At 46.7% G+C, this 20,447-nt stretch overlaps 1 protein-coding gene across 1 annotated transcript in view; it reads right to left on the reverse strand.

Moving 5' to 3' along the window:
• KHDRBS3 (KH RNA binding domain containing, signal transduction associated 3) overlaps positions 1–20,447 on the reverse strand; it is a 157,018-nt gene that overhangs the window by 38,876 nt on the left and 97,695 nt on the right. Inside the window, exon 5 of the mRNA XM_056854111.1 lies at positions 15,783–15,922. Coding sequence (XP_056710089.1) covers positions 15,783–15,922 — 140 coding nt within the window. The remainder of the gene's footprint in view (positions 1–15,782; positions 15,923–20,447) is intronic.

Raw genomic sequence — 20,447 nt, forward strand, 5'->3', positions numbered from 1 at the left:
GTGCACAGAGATCATAACTGGCTGCCTGCTGAATATCATCACAACAGCCTACATGCTGGTCACACATTGTACCTTGCACGTGCCTGTTGAATGGAAACTGAATATTGAAAGTAGCAACAAAGCATACTGCGATATAGGTAACGGTAGTCCCCTATGCAAGTACAATGTCATTACTGACCCATGGGGGTGACGTCCTATTATGAAGTTTACTAGGCAGACTTTGTTTACGGGATGGTTTGCAAGTGCCTTCCCCAATCATCTACACCAGAGTTGGGGAACCTTTTTTCCACCAAGGGACATTTGGATATTTGTAACATCATTCACGGGCCATACAAAATTATCAACTTAAAAATTAGCCGACCGGGCCCCAAGCAGGCAGCTGCCCCAGATGACCCCTCCCCGGCGCAGGCAAGGAAGCATCCAACCAGTGGTGCACTCCCCCACCTGGTAGCACAGGATGGTCGGAGTTGCTCCTGCTCCGCATGGTCGGGGCCAGATTCTACAGCCAGCTCCTGCTACCTCCGCCTGCAGGGCTGAAATAAGGACACACTGGCTAAGAACTCTCCCCACCCCCCATGCATTCTGGCCCTGCCTCCTTTAACTTCTCCATTGTCGCCACTTCCACCCCCAGCCCTCTTGTAGTACAGAGGGAATACGTTTCTCCATGGCCTGGGTGGGAAAGGGTTAACACAGTTTCTTGGGCAGTTCTAGCAGCTCCATAGCTAGCAACTCTTCTGCAAGGGGGGGAACATGTTCATTTTCTCGGCAAAACACACATTTGCCTTGAATAGAGGCTATTCCTGTCTGCGGGAGGGGGCAGATCACCAGTCTTTAGATCCTTCTGAGCTAGAGATCTGCCAGGACCCACGAAGGGCCAGACCAAATGATTTCACGGGCCTTATAAGGCCCCCGGGCCTGACATTCCCCACCCCTGGTCTACACTTTACTTTCAGCAAGCTGGGCACTCATTTTACCGACCTCGGAAGGATGGAAGGCTGAGTCAACCTTGAGCTGGCTACCCGAAACCGACTTCCATCTCGATCGCACTCAGATTGTGAGTGGAGCTTTGACTGCAGTACTGCAGCTTACCACTCTGTGCCACGGGGCTCGGTTCCTGAGATACAACACATAGACTTTTAGGCCGGAGAAGCTCACAACAGCAGACAAGTTGCAGATGAATACGGTGCGCCAGAGAGCCAATGTGCTGGCTGCTTCCATGCCACGTCTCCCCGCCCACTCGTTTAGTTCCAAGCATCTTTATGCACATCCAAATGAAAGGTGTAATTTAAACTGTCACAATATTAAATACTTGTTAACAAGGATGGTGGGCCGTAAGAGATATTTGTTTGTATGACGATTTCACTGCTTAATTGGCAACCTCGTGTTTTTTTTTTTTAAGTGCCTTCTGTGTCCAGGAGAGAAATCAACCACGTAATAATGAAACGTGTTATTGGAATTAGCATGCAAATATGCCACTGATAGACTCGGGAAATGTCCCCACTACTCTCAATAAGCAAACATCATCAAAAGTCTTTTGGGGAGTCTAAAATCTCAAGCTTTATCAGCCTTTAAGTATGTCAACATACATCAATTTGAAAACCGGATACTCCATCGATTTGAATCGTGCTTAATGTGCACACCATTTGCCACCATCTGGTTCCCTCTCTAGATGGCCAAGAGTTGACTTAAATCTGGGATTTAACAGTTTCCGCCAAATTTCAGGGAACGAAGGACAAAAAGCCGCCAGCGATATTCAAGGCTTTCTGTGGCTCACACCATGCATGTTGTTGCTGCGCGGGGTATAAAAGCATTCCCGGTTCTGCGCATTGCTTCTGACTCAAGGCCAACTCCTTTGTTACACCCAACCCATGGAAACATTTCCTGTTCGCCACAGCTGTGGCATCTAAGACATTGCCATCTGGATGACTCCTACGCTGTGGGAAATTTCCAGCTCCATAGCCAGCGGCTGCCAGAAGTGGACGCTGCTGGAGTAGAAAATCCTCTTCACAACTGAGATAATCGAAAGATTGAACAGCTCGCAAACAATGCAGTGCCGTGGAGTCACTGCTTGGTAGCTTCCATAAGCACATGGCTGTGCTGTATGACGCTGACCCCCTTTCTTACGTTCTCATCAAGGTGCGGGAGGTTCTGCAGCATGTTACCCTTCCTATGTGTAATGTGTCAATGATGTGGCTTCTTCCTGCATTGGCATCACCATTACAGGGAATGGAAGCACTGATGTGAGAGAGGCAGCGATGCTAGGGAGGATAGATCTTCTACATTACACACGCCTACGCTGCCTGAGTAACCTTCCAGCAGTACTGGAGTGACATGGGAAGATCCATTTTGCTATGGCTGCCTATTGTATAGAATGGGATATTCCATCCAACTAGGGTTCAAGAACAATGTCATGGAGGAGGAGGAGGAAGAGTTAGTTTACATATGCTGACTTTCTCTGCCACATAAGGAAGAATCAAACCGGCTTACAATCACCTTCCCTTCCCCTCCCCAGAGCAGACACCCTGTGAGGTAGGTGGGGCTGAGAGAGCTCTAAGAGAGCTGAGAATAGTCCAAGGTCACCCAGCTGGCTTCATGTGTAGGAGTGGGGAAACCAACCTAGCTCACCAGATTAATGCCTGCTGCTCATGTGGAGGAGTGGGGAATCAAACCCCGTTCTCCAGATCAGAGTCCACCACTCCAAACCACCACTCTTAATCACTATACCATGCTGAGGCTCAGTGGAAGAGCCTCTACTTGGTATGCAGAAGGTCCCGGGTTCAATCCCTGGCATCTCCAGTTAAAAAGACTAGGTGATGTGAAAGATCTACTTCTGAGACCCTGGGGAGCTGCTGCCAGTTTGAGTAGACCATACTGACCTTGATGGACTGATTCAGTATAAGGCAGCTTCATGTGTGTTCAATCCAATCCCCCACATTCACTGACAAGGGTATGAAGATACCTCATAAGGAGTAAGGTGCACCTTTCAACTTGAGAACCTCTTAAGGATGGAATCCAGGATATTATGAATGCCAAACATGTGTCCTAAACTGAACTGAACTGCAGCTCCCACCTGAACAAAATGGCTAGAATACTTCACACACGAAACTGAAACTAGATCTACTCTTGGGATGTGCAAAGCCTGGCTAAGGATATCTACTAAGGTTTTTGCATTCCAACAGTGTCCTCTGAGATAGCTGGAGTTACCTACATTGTCTATTAAATACTGGGGGAGGGGGAACGACTGTACATAAGTAACTGTGCATCAAGATGAAAAATTAGACAAAACAGGGGCTGCATGCATGCTGAACTTGGGTCAAGTGATACTGCCATAGCCAACAATGACAGAAAATGTATTTAGAACACAGCTAAAATATAAGGCAGCTGGACAAAGGGATCAGGGCTAAACTACATGTTACTCTTCACACAACGCATAGTTAAATTGTGGAACTCCCTGCCCCAGGATGTGGTGATGGCTGCCAACTTGTGGACATGTTCATGGAGGAGAGGGCTATTCATGGCTACTAGTAAAAATGGATACTAGTCATGATGCTTACCTATTCTCTCCAGGATCAGAGGAGTCTATTATATTAGGTGCTGTGGAACACAGGCAGGACAGTGCTGCTGCAATTGTCTTGTTTGTGGCCTTCCTAGAGGCACCTGGTTGGCCACTGTGTGAACAGACTGCTGGACTTGATGGGCCTTGGTCTGATCCAGCATGTCCTTTCTTATATTCTTATGTACTGCAGAAATAGCTTGGGAGGAAGGTCAGAGCCCTTCCTCCGCTTGTGGTGCTCTTCGGAGCCCGTATGGGTGCACGTTTTCTAAAGAATCAATTGCGTGGCTGCAGGGAGCACGTTTTTTGGACCTAACTCTTTGAAAACAGTAATGTGTAGTTTGGCCCTTGGTCAAAGGGTTGGGGGCATCGCTGCTACACATGCAAAAGGATGCTGCAGAAGGAAACCCCTAATCCTGATACCCAGAGCTGTGTGTTGTGAGCCAGTGGAATGGCATACACACCCCGAACACACTGGCGTCTCACAATCAAAGCACAGCAGCCTGTAAATGTTGCTCTTAAATGGCCACATTGGCCATCCATTACAGGTGCCTGTTCCCCATAATCTCTTCTACGAAGACATGTTAACACACGTACTGTGCAAGAAGCTTAGAGGCGACTTTGAATTTCCAGATGTCAAACTGCCCCCCGTCTGCTACCTTGCTGAAGTGTCTTCCCGAAGAACCACATGGAGGAAGGCATTCACCCACTTATCTTGCTCACGTTCCCAGATGGCTCTAATCCTCCTAATGGGTGCAGACAGCTTTAGGAACCAATCCAATTCATTTCAACCACTTCAGCTGACTGGAACTATTGCCAGGGCCTCTTCCATCCTTTTTGTTTTCGTCCCTTTTTAATCATTTAACCAACAAGGAACTACCACCCCAGATGGGATATGTTTATGTGATTTTTTTTAAATTGAATAATTACATTGACCCTATGTCTTCCAATACATTAAAATTCAAAACCCAGATCTAGCTTCGGGTTACTGCCTGCAGCCTTACTTTCTGATCACACAGCTTTCTATTGCATGTTGGTAAAAGACTGCCTGTACAGCCATTTAAGGTTCACAAATGCCTTCTGATACAGCAATTTATGTGCATTCTACTCACCAGAAGATTCATGGTGTAAGAATGGAATTCAGTTCTCAATAGAGCATCTTGGTAATTCCTTTTTAAAATTTCCTAGGGCACTACAGCTGGTGCAAGAAGGAAGAAAGGAAGAACGCTGTGTGGGAAAAATGTAGTGATGGCTCAGAAGCCCAAGTGCAGATAAAGTATTTAATGGTCAGCACTAGAGAAGTATCAATCTTTTAGTCCCCCCACCTTTTGCACCCTTCTAGTGTTCCAGCTACCCAGTTCTTATAGTCCCCAGGCTAGCCTAATCTCGTTAGATCTCAAAAGCTAAGCAGGGTCAGCCCTGGTTAGTACTTGGGCGGAAGACCATCAAGGAAGTCCAGGGTTGTTATGCAGAGGAAGGCAATGGAAAACCACCTCTGTTCATCTCTTGCCCTGACCTGGATGGCCCAGGCTAGCCTGATCTTGTTAGATCTCTGAAGCTGAGCAGGATAGGCCCTGGTTGGTACTTGGATGGGAGACCATCAAGGAAGTCCAGGGTTGTTATGCAGTGGCAGACAATGGCAAACCACCTCTGTTGGTCTCTTGCCTTGAAAACCCAACTGGGTCGCCATAAGTAGGCCGTGTCTTGAAGGCATTTGACACATACACGCGGTGTTCCACCTCCTTCTCTTTTTACCTTCTTTTTTTTTCATGCTCCCCCCACTCTTTTAAAGATTCAAACTGAAATCTGAAAGCAGCTCTTAAGAGCACAATTTTGGAAAGCAAATAAACACAAGTTTAATACACACTGTACAAAATGAGAAACAAATCCCGCGGCTTTCTTCAACCAAGCATTAGCAGCTGCATTGGATTACATATCCCCGCTGCAATCCTGAGATGTCAACGCTACAAGCATCATTTTTTTCTCCTGCGACTGCATCATGATCACCAAAAAGTATCTCCGGGCTTCTCTCATACTCGTAAGAGAGCTAAATGAGTGGGGGGCCTGAGAACATTCATAGGGGGAAGGGCAGCACGGACCTCTTCTATGGAAACTGAACTGTCCCCCTCTCTCCACCATCTGTTAAGCAGCAAAAGAATGAAGGGGATTGCCACTGCTTGCAGGACTGTTTTGGGAAGGGTGTAAATTGGTTTTGGAGAGCTCCGCATCCCAAGTTGCGCTGCTCTTTGTCGTGGCTGTGGCTCAGTGGTAGAGCATCTGCTTGGCATGCGGAAGGTCCCAGGTTCACTCCCTGGCATCTCCAGTTAAAGGGACTAGGCAAGTGGGTGATCTGCCTGAGACCCTGGAGAGCTGCTGCCGGTCAGAGTAGACACATGAAACAAGCAGATGCTCTACCACTGAGCCACAGCCCCCCCCCCCAAATACTGACTATGATGGACCAAGGGTCTGATTTAGTATAAGGCAGCTTCATGTGTTCATGCCTTTGGAGGCAAAGGGGTGGTATGTTAGTTCAGCAGCTTCCCCTTCTGCTCTGCACCTTTCACAGGGCTTTGTGCAAGGCTGAAGGGAGATTGACGGGCCACGTGCTGTTCTCGCCACTCAACTCCCCACCGTGGTTGGTGGAGGCAAGTTATCCTTCTGACACCCACAATTTTTTTCCCTAAAAGGTAGTACAGTTTTTCCCACTGAGAGAAAGAGACTCTATCTCAGCCTCCCTTCCCACTGTGTATGTGTTAAATGCCGTCAAATCGTTTCTGACTCATGGCGACCTTATGAATCAGTGTCCCCAAAACGTCCTATCTTTAACAGCCTTGCTCAGGTCTTGCAAACTGAGGGCCATGGCGACCTTGATAGAGTCAACCCATCTCTTGTTGGGCCTTCCTCTTTTTCTGCTGCCTTCAACTTTTCCTAACATGATTGTCTTTTCCAGTGACTCTTGTCTTCTCATAATGTGACCAAAGTACGACAGCCTCTGTTTAGTCATTTCAACTTTTAGGTCAGTTCAAGCTCGATTTGATCTATAACCCACAGATTTTCTAGGTTTTTTTGGCAATCCACGGTATGTCACTCTCTCCTCCAACACCACATTTCAAAGGAATCTACTTTCTTCCTATCAGCTTTCTTCATTGTCCGGCTTTCACACCCATACATAGTAATAGGGAATACAATGGCATGAATTAACTTGATCTTGGTTGCCAGTAACGTATCCTTACACTTAAGAATCTTTCTTGCTCTTCCATGGCTGCCCTTCCCAGTCTCAATCGCATTCTGATTTCTTGGCTGCAGTCTCCCTTTTGGTTGATGATGGAGCCAAGGAATAGAAAATCTTGAACAATTTCAGTTTTCTCATTGTCAACCCTTCCCATTAGAGCCCTGGAATGTATGGCCAGATCATCCCAAGTTACCAATAGAGGGAGTGAAGGTATCATAAGAGCCAGCGCAGATCAAGAGAGCCAGAGTGGTGTACTGGTTAGCATGTTGTACTAGGATCTGGAAGACTGTGGTCTGAATCCCCACTGAGCTGCGGAAGCTTGCTTGGTGAGCTTAGGCCAGTCACACCATCTCAGCCTTAGCTACCTCACAAGGTTTTTGTGAGTATACCATGGAGGAGAGGAAAACAATGTACGCTGCTCTGGATCCCCATTGAGGAGAAAGTTGTGGTATAAATGAAGTAAATCAATAAACACGTTTCAAAATGATGATCGGCATACAGTGTAGCAGGGTAGAGTGTTGGACTTGAACTGGAAGATCTGTGGTCCAATATGTGCTCAGCTGTGATAGTTCTTCGGTGAATTCAGACCAGTCAGTTTAACCTATCTCAAAGTTATTATGAGAGTAAGACATAACCCACATATACACTATCAAGAGTAAGTAAATAAAACAAACATCCCACTCAATAAAAATTTATGTAGCAATTATCGAAATGGCTTGGAATTAGCAGCCACGTGTAAATGCTGCCCACTGGTCCTTCCTTATGTCAGTCACTTAGGGCTGTTTAGCTTGGAAAGAAGGTGATTAAGGTGAGACATGATAGAGGTCTATAAAATTATGCATGGTTTGGAGATAGTGGACAGGGAGAAGTTTTTCTCCCTCGCTCATAATACTAGAATGCGGCGTCATCTGCTGAAGCTAGGGGGTGAGAGATTCAAAACAGATAAAAGGAAGTATTTCTTCACAAGTCATAGTTAAATTGTGGAAACTCCCTGCCCCAGGATGTAGTGATGGCTGCCAACTTGGAAGGCTTGAAGAGTGGAGTGGACATGTTCATGGAGGAGAGAACTATTCATAGCTACTAGTAAAAATGGATACTAGTCATGATGCATACATATTCTCTCCAGGATCAGAGGAGCATGCTTATTATATGTGGTGCTTTGGAACACAGGCAGGAGAATGCTGCTACAGTTGTCTTGCTTGTGGGCTTCCTAGAGGCACCTGGTTGGCCAGTGTGTGAACAGACTTCTGGACTTGATGGGCCTTGGTCTGATCCAGCATGGCCTTTCTTAGGTTCTTAGGTACAACTGAGAGTGGGAAGGGTCACTCAATCCTTTCCCCCATCCATTGCTTTCCTGCTCAAAATGGTCACTCAAGCCACCCCACCCCACCTAGTGCAGTTACAAATTTCACACTGCCCACTCGTAAAGCAGTTGCTGAGGCTAACAAGCAACAGACTGTGGTTAGATTCATTTGTGCCGAACAACAGCGGTTGGAAGTCTCAAATCTCCAGAAACCAGCCGGCCGGGGTTGACTGGAATACATCTTTCAGTGGCATTTAAGAATGCCAAAGAGCACGTGCCTTTATGAAAAAGCTGTCAAACAGCCCAACATGAAACTATATCTTATCAATCAACCACACAAACTGTACCCTAAAGGAAGCAGTGGGGATACAGAATGCCGAGAAACAAATAATGCATTTGAATACTTCCAAAACGAAATGCAAAGATTGCCACATTGAAGTCCAGGTTCACATAAATCTGCTTCTTGAGTTTGCGCAAATCCAACGCTTGCGTAGTCCCAAAGAGGACTGGAGAAACCCCAATTTTGACACTGGTAGCAAAGACATTTGGCTTACTTCTCCCAACTCCTGCACACCATTTCGTGACAGTTGTCGGAGCGTCAGACTAAGATTTGGAACACACCAGTTCTAAATCCTACGTCAGTTTTTCAATTTAAACAAAATTGCTGGATGACCTGGGTCCAGTCACACTTTCTCTCTCAGCCTCGCTTCTCCCACAGAGGCGTTCTGAGGATATAACAGGGAAAGGCAAACCATGTATGCTACCTGAACTTCTTAGAACAGAGTTTCCCAAAACCTTTTGAGTCATGGAGCACTTTTCAGGAGAGAAATACGTCACGGAGCACTAATTTTCACCTAGCACCTATATACTGAACCAAATAACAGTAGTATTTTTCTTTCCAATCTCTTCATGGAGCACTAGATGTTTTGCAGAGCACCAAGTGCTCCTTGGAGCACAGTTTGGGAACCTCTGTCTTAGAGGAAGGGTACTGTAAGATCGCTTGGAGGATGCAAGCCCTCAGTTAGGGAAGAAGTCACGGGTCACAACATCTCTGGCTGGAACTGGATGCTTCCAGCAGCTTCATCTCAATGCTTTATTTTATTTTCCTTTTCTTTACAGGCACCCAGAGTACTTCGGAAAAGCCCAGGTTGACAGTTCTCAGCCATGCAGCGGTGGTCCCCCTTCTTCTGGGCACGGAGGAGTAGAAACCTCAAACGATCCTCTGTAGGTAACTCCAACAAGCCAAGTCTGGGCCGAGCCTCTGGTGTCTTTCCCTTGCTCTTCCCCTAATGCTCTGTGCCTCGGAATATTGTTTCCCCTCAGTCAGGCGTTCCTAGTGTTGCCTTTAACCTTTGGCAACAACAGCAGCAGCGCTTGGCTTCTGACCAGGCAAGGTGCACTTCTGGTCAGGCCAAGAGAGGTGAGAGACCAATGCCCTGCATCGCGGGGCAGGGAGGAAAACAATGTACTAGACAGACTGGAACCTACGTATTTGATGTTTGCCCTGAGGAATTTCAAACATGTTTTCCCACGTGGCTCCTATGCCAACAGAACTCTGACCAAAGCTCCTTTGACATTTCTGTCACCAGACTGTGACAAGACTCTGGAGGAGGGTACTTCAAGATGGCAATCTTTGTTAAAACCAGGATGTGAAGAGGAAGACGAAGAGTTGGTTTTTATATGCTGACTTTCTCTACCACTTAAGGACACCTGGTGGGTAGGTGAGGCGGAGAGAGCTCTAAGAGAGCTGTGACTAGCCCACGGTCACCCAGCTGGCTTCATGTGGAGGAGTGAGGAATCAAACCTGGTTCTCCAGATTAGTCTCCGCCGCTCCAAACCACCGCTCTTAACCACTACGCCACACTGGCTCTCAGAAAGCCTGATAGGAAATTGCCTCCGACTGCACCCCCCACCGCAAAAAGCAGCATGAAGAAGTCTAGTTACACAACTGAAACTTTGGAAATACTGCCAAACGTTACTACAAGTCTTACTTGTCCAAAAAAAGAATTCTGTTAAACTGAAATGACGTCATTCTTCCCCGTGAGTGACAGATGCTAAGTGTACAAATTTTACGAAGCCAAAGTGCCGGGAAATGGGCGGGGGGAGTTCTGTGTTTGCTTACATAATATATATTTTTTGGATAGAGGGCAGCTGGGGTACGAAAGTGTGGGAACATTACTTTAAGCAGAGGGAAAGCAGGCGAAAACAGTTTGGAACATCAAGTTTGAAGGCTGACATGTGTTCCTGCACTTCGCAAACTGAAAGTCTGCAACTCCACGCCCCCATGGGATGCTGAGAGGGCAGATGGCCAGTGAAGCATCTTGATTTGCATACTGAACAGGGATACACAAATAGATGAGGGGGGGCAGGAATGCAGGGACACGTCTCTGGCTGTGCGGTTGAAGCTTTGACGCAGGAGTAAACCCTCCCTGAACTCAGTGGCACTTTACGTTTGAGGATGCAGCAGTTAGGTGGTAGTTTTTTTTAGGCCCGTGGTGGTCGGAAGTGCTGACCCCGTAGGGTATTCAAAGCAAGAGATGTTCAGAGGTAAGGTTTACCATTGCCTACCTCTGCATAGCAACCTTGGACTTCCTTGGTGGTCTCCCATCCAAGTACTAACTGTGACTGACCCTGCTTAGCATCCAAGATTGGGCTAGCCTGGGCCATCCACCAGTGTTTAGTCTACCCAGAGACAGTAGAAGGGAGAAGGTGAGTGGAAGGAAGGAAGCTGCCGAATCTACCATGCCCTTCCTTCAAGGAGTTCAGGCTGACACAGGAAGTACCCTGGAGTCTTGATTCTGCTCTGGTGTTTCCAGCAGAGGTTAGTACAATTACAGCAGCCATGCCCTCTCTCTCCAGCTTCTTCCCTCTCTGCGTGTTCCCTTGCCTCAACGGGTTAGAAGATGGTCAGCAAGTACTGGAAACCCCTGACTTCCACCCTGCCCTGCTCTGAAAAGTAAAAAAAAAATATACAATGGGGGTTTAAATTCCCCCCCTTTTTAAAAAAGGTTGTCTGTGAATGCACAGACAACAGTTACAAGCTGAACGGGCGGCAACTTCCGCCGCAGGGATCCACTCCGGAGTGATTCTGGGCTCAGAGTGGTTCCCAGGCACAGTCCTTGTCACCGCCAGGCTTAAGGTTGGTGGTGGAGCCTGGAGCAGCAATGGGGAAGAGAGACATGGGACTCCCCCGCCCATAAGCCTCGTGGGGGAGGGGCCGTGGCTCAGTGGTAGAGCATCTGCTTGGCATGTGGAAGGTCCCAGGTTCAATCCCCGGCATCTCCAGTTAAAGGGACTAGGCAAGTGGGTGATCTGCCTGAGACCCTGGAGAGCTGCTGCCAGTCAGAGTAGACACATGAACATATGAAGCTGACTTCTTCTGAATCAGCCCTTCGTCCATCAAAGTCAGTATTGTCTATTCAGACTGGCAGCGGCTCACCGGGGTCTCAGGCAGGGGTCTTTCGCATCATCTATTTGCCAAGTCCCTCAATCCCCGGCATCTCCAGTTAAAGAGACTAGGCAAGTAGGTGATGTGAAAGACCTCTGCTTGAGACCCTGGAGAGCTGCGGCCGGTCTGAGTAGACAATACTGACTTTGATGGACCAAGGGTCTGATTCAGTATAAGGCAGCTTTATGTGTTCATGTGTCTCCCACTTGTACATATAGATATATGTGTGCGTATTTACATGTGTGTGTGCGTATTTACATGTGTGCATATATATGTACATAAACATAGATACAGAGAGGGAGGGACTGCTTCAGAACACATGCACAGAGACTGACCAAACACACATCACCACCACTATAGACAGGTGAACTCTCCCTTGCAAATATGCACAAATACGGAGGTACCGCTACAATTGATGCACACTCTCCTGCTACTTGCAAGCTTCTAACCATGGCTGCAAACTCCGGTTTAGAGCTAACTACAGTTAGAACGGCCACTGCAGATGCAACAGTAGCCAGAATCTGGTGTGGAACAGAACAGGTGGAGGAAGACAGTAGGGTGCAGGGGGGACAGGCTGCAGGGCAGCGCCAATTACTGAACCAGGGGTAGATGATCACAAAGCATTACACTGAGACACTGTTAGGGAAAAATCAGCAAGTGAACTCATCTAGACCTAATCAGAAATACAATATATAGAGAGCCAAGTGCTTCTGCAGGCTTCAGATCTCAAATGCCTGATTGCAGCCCTTCCCACTGTATTTCATCATGCAAAACCTCCTGATAAACATGCAGGCTGTAGCTGTTTGTGGGCCCTGGTTGGAAGGTGGAGTGGGGGCAGAGAAGGAAGATGCAGAACCAAGCATGGGAAGTTCTAATAAAGGCAATGCCAGGAGGTGACTGACTTGAGTTGCGCATGATGAAATGCACTGGGGAAAGCTGCAATATTTTTGTTTTAGAGAGACGTTTGCCATTAAGTCATTCAAAGGGCATGAAAAGGTCTACTTGATCCATTTGCTTCCCCCTCTCAAGAAGGCCATCTGAACACACAAAGGGAGGCTTTGGTCTCCTCTTTGTTGGTCTCCTCTGGACCAAATTAGATGTGATGGTGGCCACGTGGTCAATCAGTGGCCACCAATGCCATTTTAGAGGAGCCTTTAGCCACCTTAAAATTGCTGCGAGGATCCTGATCCTAATCTAGCCCGCAGCGTCGTGGCAACAGGTGATTTTGTTCCCTCCCCGCGCTTCCTTCGATGCTCCAGAACAACTGTTGTGGGACTGTTTCGGCACTTCAAAATACACAGAGGGGAGAATAAAACAGTTGTCTGTTGCTGCTGCATTGTGCGTCTGATCAGGTTCAGGCCCTCAAGCCAATTTTAAAATGGCTAAACACTCCTCTAAAATGTCATCCATGGCCACGGGCTGGCCCCATGGCGGATGTCATGTTAAGTTTGTCTGGGGAAAGCATCCAAAGAAAGCAACCCACGGTTTCCTTAATACTGTGAGGAGTGGGGGACCTCACTTGAGGGCACGCAACAGATGCAAATTGTCTCCTCTTTTAAAAACAGAAGAATAAGAGTTGGTTTTTATACCCTGCTTTTTTCTACCGAAAGGAGTCTCAAAGCAGCTTACAATCGCCTTCACAACAGACACCTTGTTAGGTAGATGGGGCTGAGAGGGTTCTATGAGAACTGTGACTAGCCCTAGGTCACCCAGCTGGCTTCATGTGGAGGCGTGGGCAAACCACCCCAGTTCACCAGATTAGAGTCCGCCACTCATGTGGAAGGGTGTGGAATCAAACCCGGTTCTCCAGAATAGCGCCCACAGCTCCAAACCACCGCTCTTAACCACTATGCCACGCTGGCTACACAGGCAACAGCATTTCTTCCTCACAATTTAGGATCACAAACTAATTTATAGACAGGTATAATCTGAGCACTGGATCATGGGGGTCACCTAGGCATGCATTCTGGTTCTAATGTCAAGCGATTTCACTTTGGCAAATCCTCCTCGGATCTTCCATGCCTGCCCCTCACCTTAAAAAGAACAGAACGCACACATCTGTATACTGCTGAACTGCTTTATCCAAGTAGCATTCATAGATCTCTTGCAGCCTTACAAAACTGCCTCTCAGGAACCCGGCCCACTGCTTTTATGAGCCCATTTCAATATTGTGGGCTGTACTAAGTGGTTGCTGGCTGCAACTGTGTTCCCCTTGGGGAACTAAAAGGCGACAGCTTGAAGTCAGCGGGGCCAAACCCAGCTAACACATGCTGGATCCAGAAGATGCAAGTGTCAGTTTAAAAGCCATGGATTAGCACCATTAACCACTGGGCAGGCAAGTAAGATCTGTGGTCCTTTTTGGCTCGTAAACCCAACCAACCCAACCATGAAAAGGGTGTTTCTTCAGAACTACAGGTTCACAGATGCACTACTCCAGATGGGACTCTGATCTGGAGAACCGGGTTTGATCCCCCACTCCTCCACATGAGCTGTGGATGCTAATCTGGTGAACTGGATTTGTTTCCCCGCTCCTACACATGAAGCCAGTGGGTGACCTTGGGCTAATCACACCTCTCTTAGAGCTCTCTCAGCCCCACCTACCTCACAGGGTGTCTGTTGTGGGGGAGGGGAAGGGAAGGTGATTGTAAGTCGGTTTGATTCTCCCTTAAACGGTAGAGAAAGTCGGCATATAAAAACCAATTCTTCTTTTTCTACAGGTTGAGTATCCCTTATCCATACTGCTTGGGACCAGAAGTGGTCTGTATTTTGGAATATTTTTGAATTTTTGCATATACATAATGAGATACCTTGGGGATGGGACCCAAGTCTAAACACAAAATTCATTTATATTTTATATATATATCTACTTTATACACATAGCCTGAATGTAATTTTAAATAATTTTGTGTCCATTGCACTATCAATGGCGCTGCTGAGGGCCTGTAATGCCTGCATGCCGGCTCAAAACGTCCAGTTTTCGGATCAGTGTGGATATCGAACATCCGGATAAGGGCTACTCAACCTGTAGCCCCAAACGGTGCTTGGGGAACTATTTAAGACAAGAGTCCTCAACATTTTTTGAGCCTGCAGACACCTTTGGAATTCTGACAGCATGGTGGGCAACGCCACAAAATGGCTGCCAAAGGAGGCGGAGGCATTCACAAAATGGCTGCTTAACTTCAGTCATGGAGTGAAAATCTGTGTGCTCTCGTGGGAGCTGCAAAGGTTTTCGAAAGCCTCACCTGGTCCCACCCGCTTTAAAAAAAACTCTTGGCAGATGCTAGGAAAGGCGTCAGCCCCCACGGACGCCACTGCTGGAACCCCTGGTTTAAGTGGTTTCTATCCTGTCTTTCCCATAAAACGTCCAAAGTGGCCAACAATCGTAACACCAAAATACCACAGAATAGGGCAGATAAATTCCAAACACACGGAAGAGTAGAGAAAAACAGTATTTTAAAAAATAAAGTCAGGAGACCATATTAAATAGTTGTTAGGATACACCTTGCTAGGCCACAGATGGTCTTTTAGGAGCCCATTCCTGAGGTGGAGGGCCGAAACAGCTCAGGAGGCAGCGTGACCCCGCCGCCAGCATAAGTGCCTCTTATTCTGTGATAAGAGGCACTTGCACTGGCGGCGGGGACAGTGCTGGCGGTGCCAGGGCACCGCGGATCTGCACGCTGCTCCCCCCACGGCACAGTCTCTCTGGGATGTAAATCCCAGAAGATACATGCGGTGATGGCATGGGGGGGGGGGTGTTCCTGGGGGCGGAGCTGACATTACTCAGCTTCCAAAGCCCCTCCAAGCTGGGAACGCCCCCTCCAGCAACAGTGTTGCTGCGCCTGGTTTTTCCTGGCGCAGCCTCGCTGTTCTCAATGTGGGGAAATGCCTTGTTTGGGGCCATTTAAAATTTAAAAAGGCTTTTTTAAGCAATTCAGCAGCCGGGGAAGCGCTTGGCAGGCGCCACGGCAGCACCGTGGCAGAGCTTCGGCCACACCGTCCCCAGCCACCGAAAGGTTAAGGAATGGGCTGCCCATTTTACCATACCTGCCTCTCTCATAGGAAGAGGACTTTTTTTTAAGGCAACAACAAATCTTACAGGAGTATAGAGAGGTCACCATGGATAATCAGACAACTCAGCCACACTGTTCATCTCTTAAGAATACTAGTCTACAGGAAAGATCAGTTATGGTTTTTAAGGTACATAAAATAAGGCCACGAAGCAAAAGTCATAGAATTAAATACGTACCTTGCCAAAGCAGGGGCCGGGACTCCTCGTGCCCGTAAAGGAGGTTTTCCACGGACTACGGGAACTTCTGCGTTTTCCGAGCCACCGTTCAAATACGTTAATTCCTGCAGTTGTGCCTGTCTGATTTCATCATTGTAGTCCTGGACAGGAAGGAAAAGAGACAGCTTCACTTCCCTTGCACGCCAAATATTTTGGGCATTTCGTATCACACGCTTATTATAAACCACATACAATTGGAGGCGTAGGACTGGCACAAGATCGTTTTAATTATGCCAACTTGGTTACTAGATAAAAAGGATGCAAAGGAAATAAATTGGAAGGGGGGAGGTGAGTTCCACAAAATTCAAGCAACCTGTCAACCCAGTACATCAACCCTCATTAAACTATTGTTGAAATGAGAGCTAAGCAACCCCTTTTCAGATTACAGTGAGCTGGAACTATTCTCAAGAAGAATGCCTGTGGAATAAGGGAGAGGAAAACAAGCTACCCTTGGAGGAAAGCGGGTGGGGATAAAATTTGTAGATTTGCTGGATCAAAGTGACGTTCATCTAGCTCAACATTCTCTTTTCAATGGTAGCCAGTCATGGGCCTTTGAGTTTCCACAGAGCTTGAAAGTTGTGGCCACCCAAACATTTGATATTCAGGGGTATACTGCTTTTGTACATGGAGGATCCATTTAGGAACAAAAAAAGCATTGATGGACCTATCCCTCCATCAATATGTTTGTTTGTTAATTCCAAAAATATTGTGAAACCTTAAAGCAGTGGTTCTCAAACTATGGGTTGAGAGCCACAAGTGGATCACAGTTCTCCCGCAGGTGGGTCACGAGGACACGAGGAAAGAGGTGCTCTGGAAAGTTGTGGGAAATGTGGGTGTGTTTCTGTGTAATGTGATAAACTGTCATGAAATACCACCTGTTGTGCTACCGATTTATAAATACTGAATATGACATATGCACTCTATGCTTGTTTAGTGCTCGCTGACGTAAGACTCCTGAATTTTCTGTTGGGGAGGTAGAAAGTAATATGGAGTGATTTTGCAAGGACTTCCAGAAAAAACACAAGAAGCTGAACAGTGGATTCCACTTTATTAAATGTTTGAGAAAACCACTGCTTAAAGACTTATAAAATGTGTATTCTATTATAGAGTTTCATGAGCTAGAACCTGCTTTGTTAGATGCACCTGATGAAGTGGTCCATAGTCCATAAACACACAGAATATTTTTTTCCCCAGTGGTGCCACAAGGTTCCAGTTTGTTTTCACTAAAGCAGACTGAACATGGATGACATCTGGGACTCAAGAACACCGCTACGATGCACGTGTGTTAAGTGCAGTCAAGTAGCTTCCAACTCATGGTGACGCTATGAATTAACATCCTCCAAAATGTCCTATCGTTAACAGCCTTGCTCAAGCCCCTCTGAGAGGGGCCGTGGCTCCGTGGCAGAGCATCTGCTTGGCATGCAGAAGGTCCCAGGTACAATCCCCGGCATCTCCACTTAAAGGGACTAGGCAAGTAGGTGAGGTGTCAGACCTCTGCCTGAGACCCTGGAGAGCTGCTGCTGGTCTGAGTAGACAATACGGACTTTGATGGACCAAGGGTCTGATTCAGTATAAGGCAGCTTCATGTGTTCAAGTCTTGCAAACTGAGGGCCATGGCTTCCTTGATTGAGTCAATTATATCTCATGTTGGGTCTTCCTCTTCCTGCTGCCTTCTACTTTTCCTAGCATTATTATCTATTCCAGTGCCTCTTGTCTTCTCATGTGACCAAAGTACAATAGCCTCCATTTAGTCATTTTAGGTTCTAGGATTGATTTGGTCTAGAACCCACTGATTTGACTTTTGGGCAGTCCATGGTATACGTAAAACTCTCCTCCAACATCACATTCCAAAGGTATCAGCTTTCTTCTCTGTCCAACTATAGCGACAGACAATGAACACATGAAGCTGCCTTACACTGAATCAGACCCTTGGTCCATCCAAGTCAGTATTGTCTACTCAGACCAGCAGCGGCTCTCCAGGGTCTCAGGCAGAGGTCTTTCACATCACCTACTTGCCTAGTCCCTTTAACTGTAGATGCCGGGAACTCAACCTGGGACCTTCTGCATGCCAAGCAGAGGCTCTACCACTGAGCCACAGCCCCTCCCCAATGCACAGTCCCTGTACCATATGCATATGGGATGTGTAAAAGTCTGCCCCATGCTCATTAGTTTTTGCTGCTGCCAACAGCACATTAACTACTGGCATTTCCAGTATGCAATACGGCTCATTTCCGTTTGCCTTGTAGAAAGATACAATAAACACTGATGAAATAGAGTCTGGAGAGCAGAGGAGGCATGGTATCATAAGCCTGATCACCTATGGTGAGAACCTCCAAGTCCCAGATAACCAATACAAAGGAAGGGGGGAAAGAATCTAATGTGTTTGTGTGGGTGGGTAACCCCTGCTTCAAATCTTCTGTATACCCAGTCTGTAACAGTGGATGCTTTAAGAAACATTTAATTAAAAATACCCAGGGCTGAACAGATTTCCAGCTAGGCGCTCCAGGTCATAAGCAAGATGCAGGCAGTAAACTTTTCTACCCCATGAAGAGCTCCTTTCAGGAGAGTTACAGAATTCAAAACAAAGTTATTTCACAGTTCACAGAGTGCCTCTCAACTGCGGGGAGGACTTCAAAGAGACCTAACGCTCCTCTGTGTTCAAAGAGGAGGCATTCTTCCTCATCCACAACGCAAAAATAGATGAGTGAGCTAATGTTAGCACTTCAGAGTTCAGTTTCTATTCCAGGGGATCCTGTAATTGAGTTAGATAACGTTGTGGAAAAGAGTAAGAGGGATGACAGAGGCCGATAAAGTACCTTTCATCTTGCTTGAACCGAGCATTGCTCAGCAAGGGTTCTCTTCACCAATTAAGAGATTTGTTCAAAATTCTAACAATTCCTAACAGTTTTATGATACTAAACAGTGCATTAACCAGGCCATTATTTATTACTATTGACTTGATTTCTACCCTGCCTTTCTCCCCAATGGGGACCCAGTAGGCTCACATCATGTTATCTCCTCCTTTTTATCCTCACAACAGCCCTGTGAGGTAGGTTAGGCTGAGAGTGTGAGTGGCCCAAGTTCACCCAGCAAACTTCCATGGCACGAGCGGGGATTCAAATATTGGTCCCCCAGACTGCAATACAATACTCTAACCACTTACACTACACTGGTTCTAACACGTGATAAACAAGTGATAGAACAGACTGGATTTTTTAAAAATAAAAGATCTCCAAGACTTTCAGAGGGAAGGCAGCATGGCCTTCAGATAGTTTCCAAACTTGCCAATAATGACAGAGCATGTGTCTGGAATGCAGAAGGCCTTAGGTTCAATTCATAAGAACATAAGAAAGGCCAGGCTGGATCAGACCAAGGTCTATCAAGTCCAGCAGTCTGTTCACACAGTGGCCAACCAGGTGCCTCCAGGAAGCCCGCAAACAAGACTACTGCAGCAGCATTGTCCTGCCTGGGTTCTGTTTTGAATCTCTCACTCTCCAGCTTCAGCAGATGATCCTGTGTCCTAGTATTATGAGAGAGGGAGAAAAGCTTCTCCCTGTCCACTGTCTCCAAACCATGCATAATTTTATAGACCTCTATCATGTCTCCCCTTAACTACCTTCTTACCAAGCTAAACAGCCCTAACCCTTCCTCATAGGGCAGTTGCTCTAGCCCCCTGATTGTGTTGGTTGCTCTTTTCTGCACCTTCTCAAGCCCTGCAATATCCTTTCCTGCCTTCTCTAGTTAAAGGGTTTCAATGGCAGGTTTTAGGAAAGATCTTTCTCTGTCCGAGATCCTCGAGAACTGCTGCCAGGAAGAGGAGACCACCTCGAACTAGAAGGACCAACAGTCTCACTTGCTATAATGCAACGTCTTGTGTTAGTATTTTTTAATTAAAAAAAAGAACAAAACCAGCTGTGCAAATCAACTCTCAATAAACAGTCAATCTGCAGGACTAAACTAAAACATCATCATCACCTGGAAATCAATTCCTGAGGAGGGAAGGCAGCATGGTATAGCCTGATCTCATCAGATATCTGAAGCAAAGCAGGGTAAGTAATTGGACGGGAGACTACTAAAGAAGTCCAGGGTTGCTATGCAGAGGCAGGCAATGGCAAACCACCTCTGAACGTCTCCTGCCTTGAAAACCCCATAAGGGGTCGCAATAAGTCAGCTGCGACTGGATGGCACTTTATACACACAATTGATTCCTAGCCTATCACACAATTTCCCAAGCTGCTGAGGCAAAATTATATATATACACGCACACACACACACAATGGCTACAATTCACCAAGCTTACAGGATTCTAAATATTGTCGAAGGCTTTCACGGTCAGAGTTCATCAGTTCTTGTAGGTTATCTGGGCTGTGTAACCGTGGTCTTGGTATTTTCTTTCCTGATGTTTCGCCAGCAGCTGTGGCAGGCATCTTCAGAGGAGTAACACTAAAGGACAGTGTCTCTCAGTGTCAAAGAGTGTTGGAAGAGTAATATATAGTCAGAAAGGGGTTGGGTTTGAGCTGAGTCATTGTCCTGCAAAAGAATCAAAGGTAATGTGCTAATCATTGTCCTATATCAAGGTAATGTGCTAATTAGGGTGTGGTATATTAATGTGGAAACATTGTATCC

This window comes from Euleptes europaea, chromosome 8 (genome assembly GCF_029931775.1).
Source record: "Euleptes europaea isolate rEulEur1 chromosome 8, rEulEur1.hap1, whole genome shotgun sequence".
NCBI lineage: Eukaryota > Metazoa > Chordata > Lepidosauria > Squamata > Sphaerodactylidae > Euleptes > Euleptes europaea.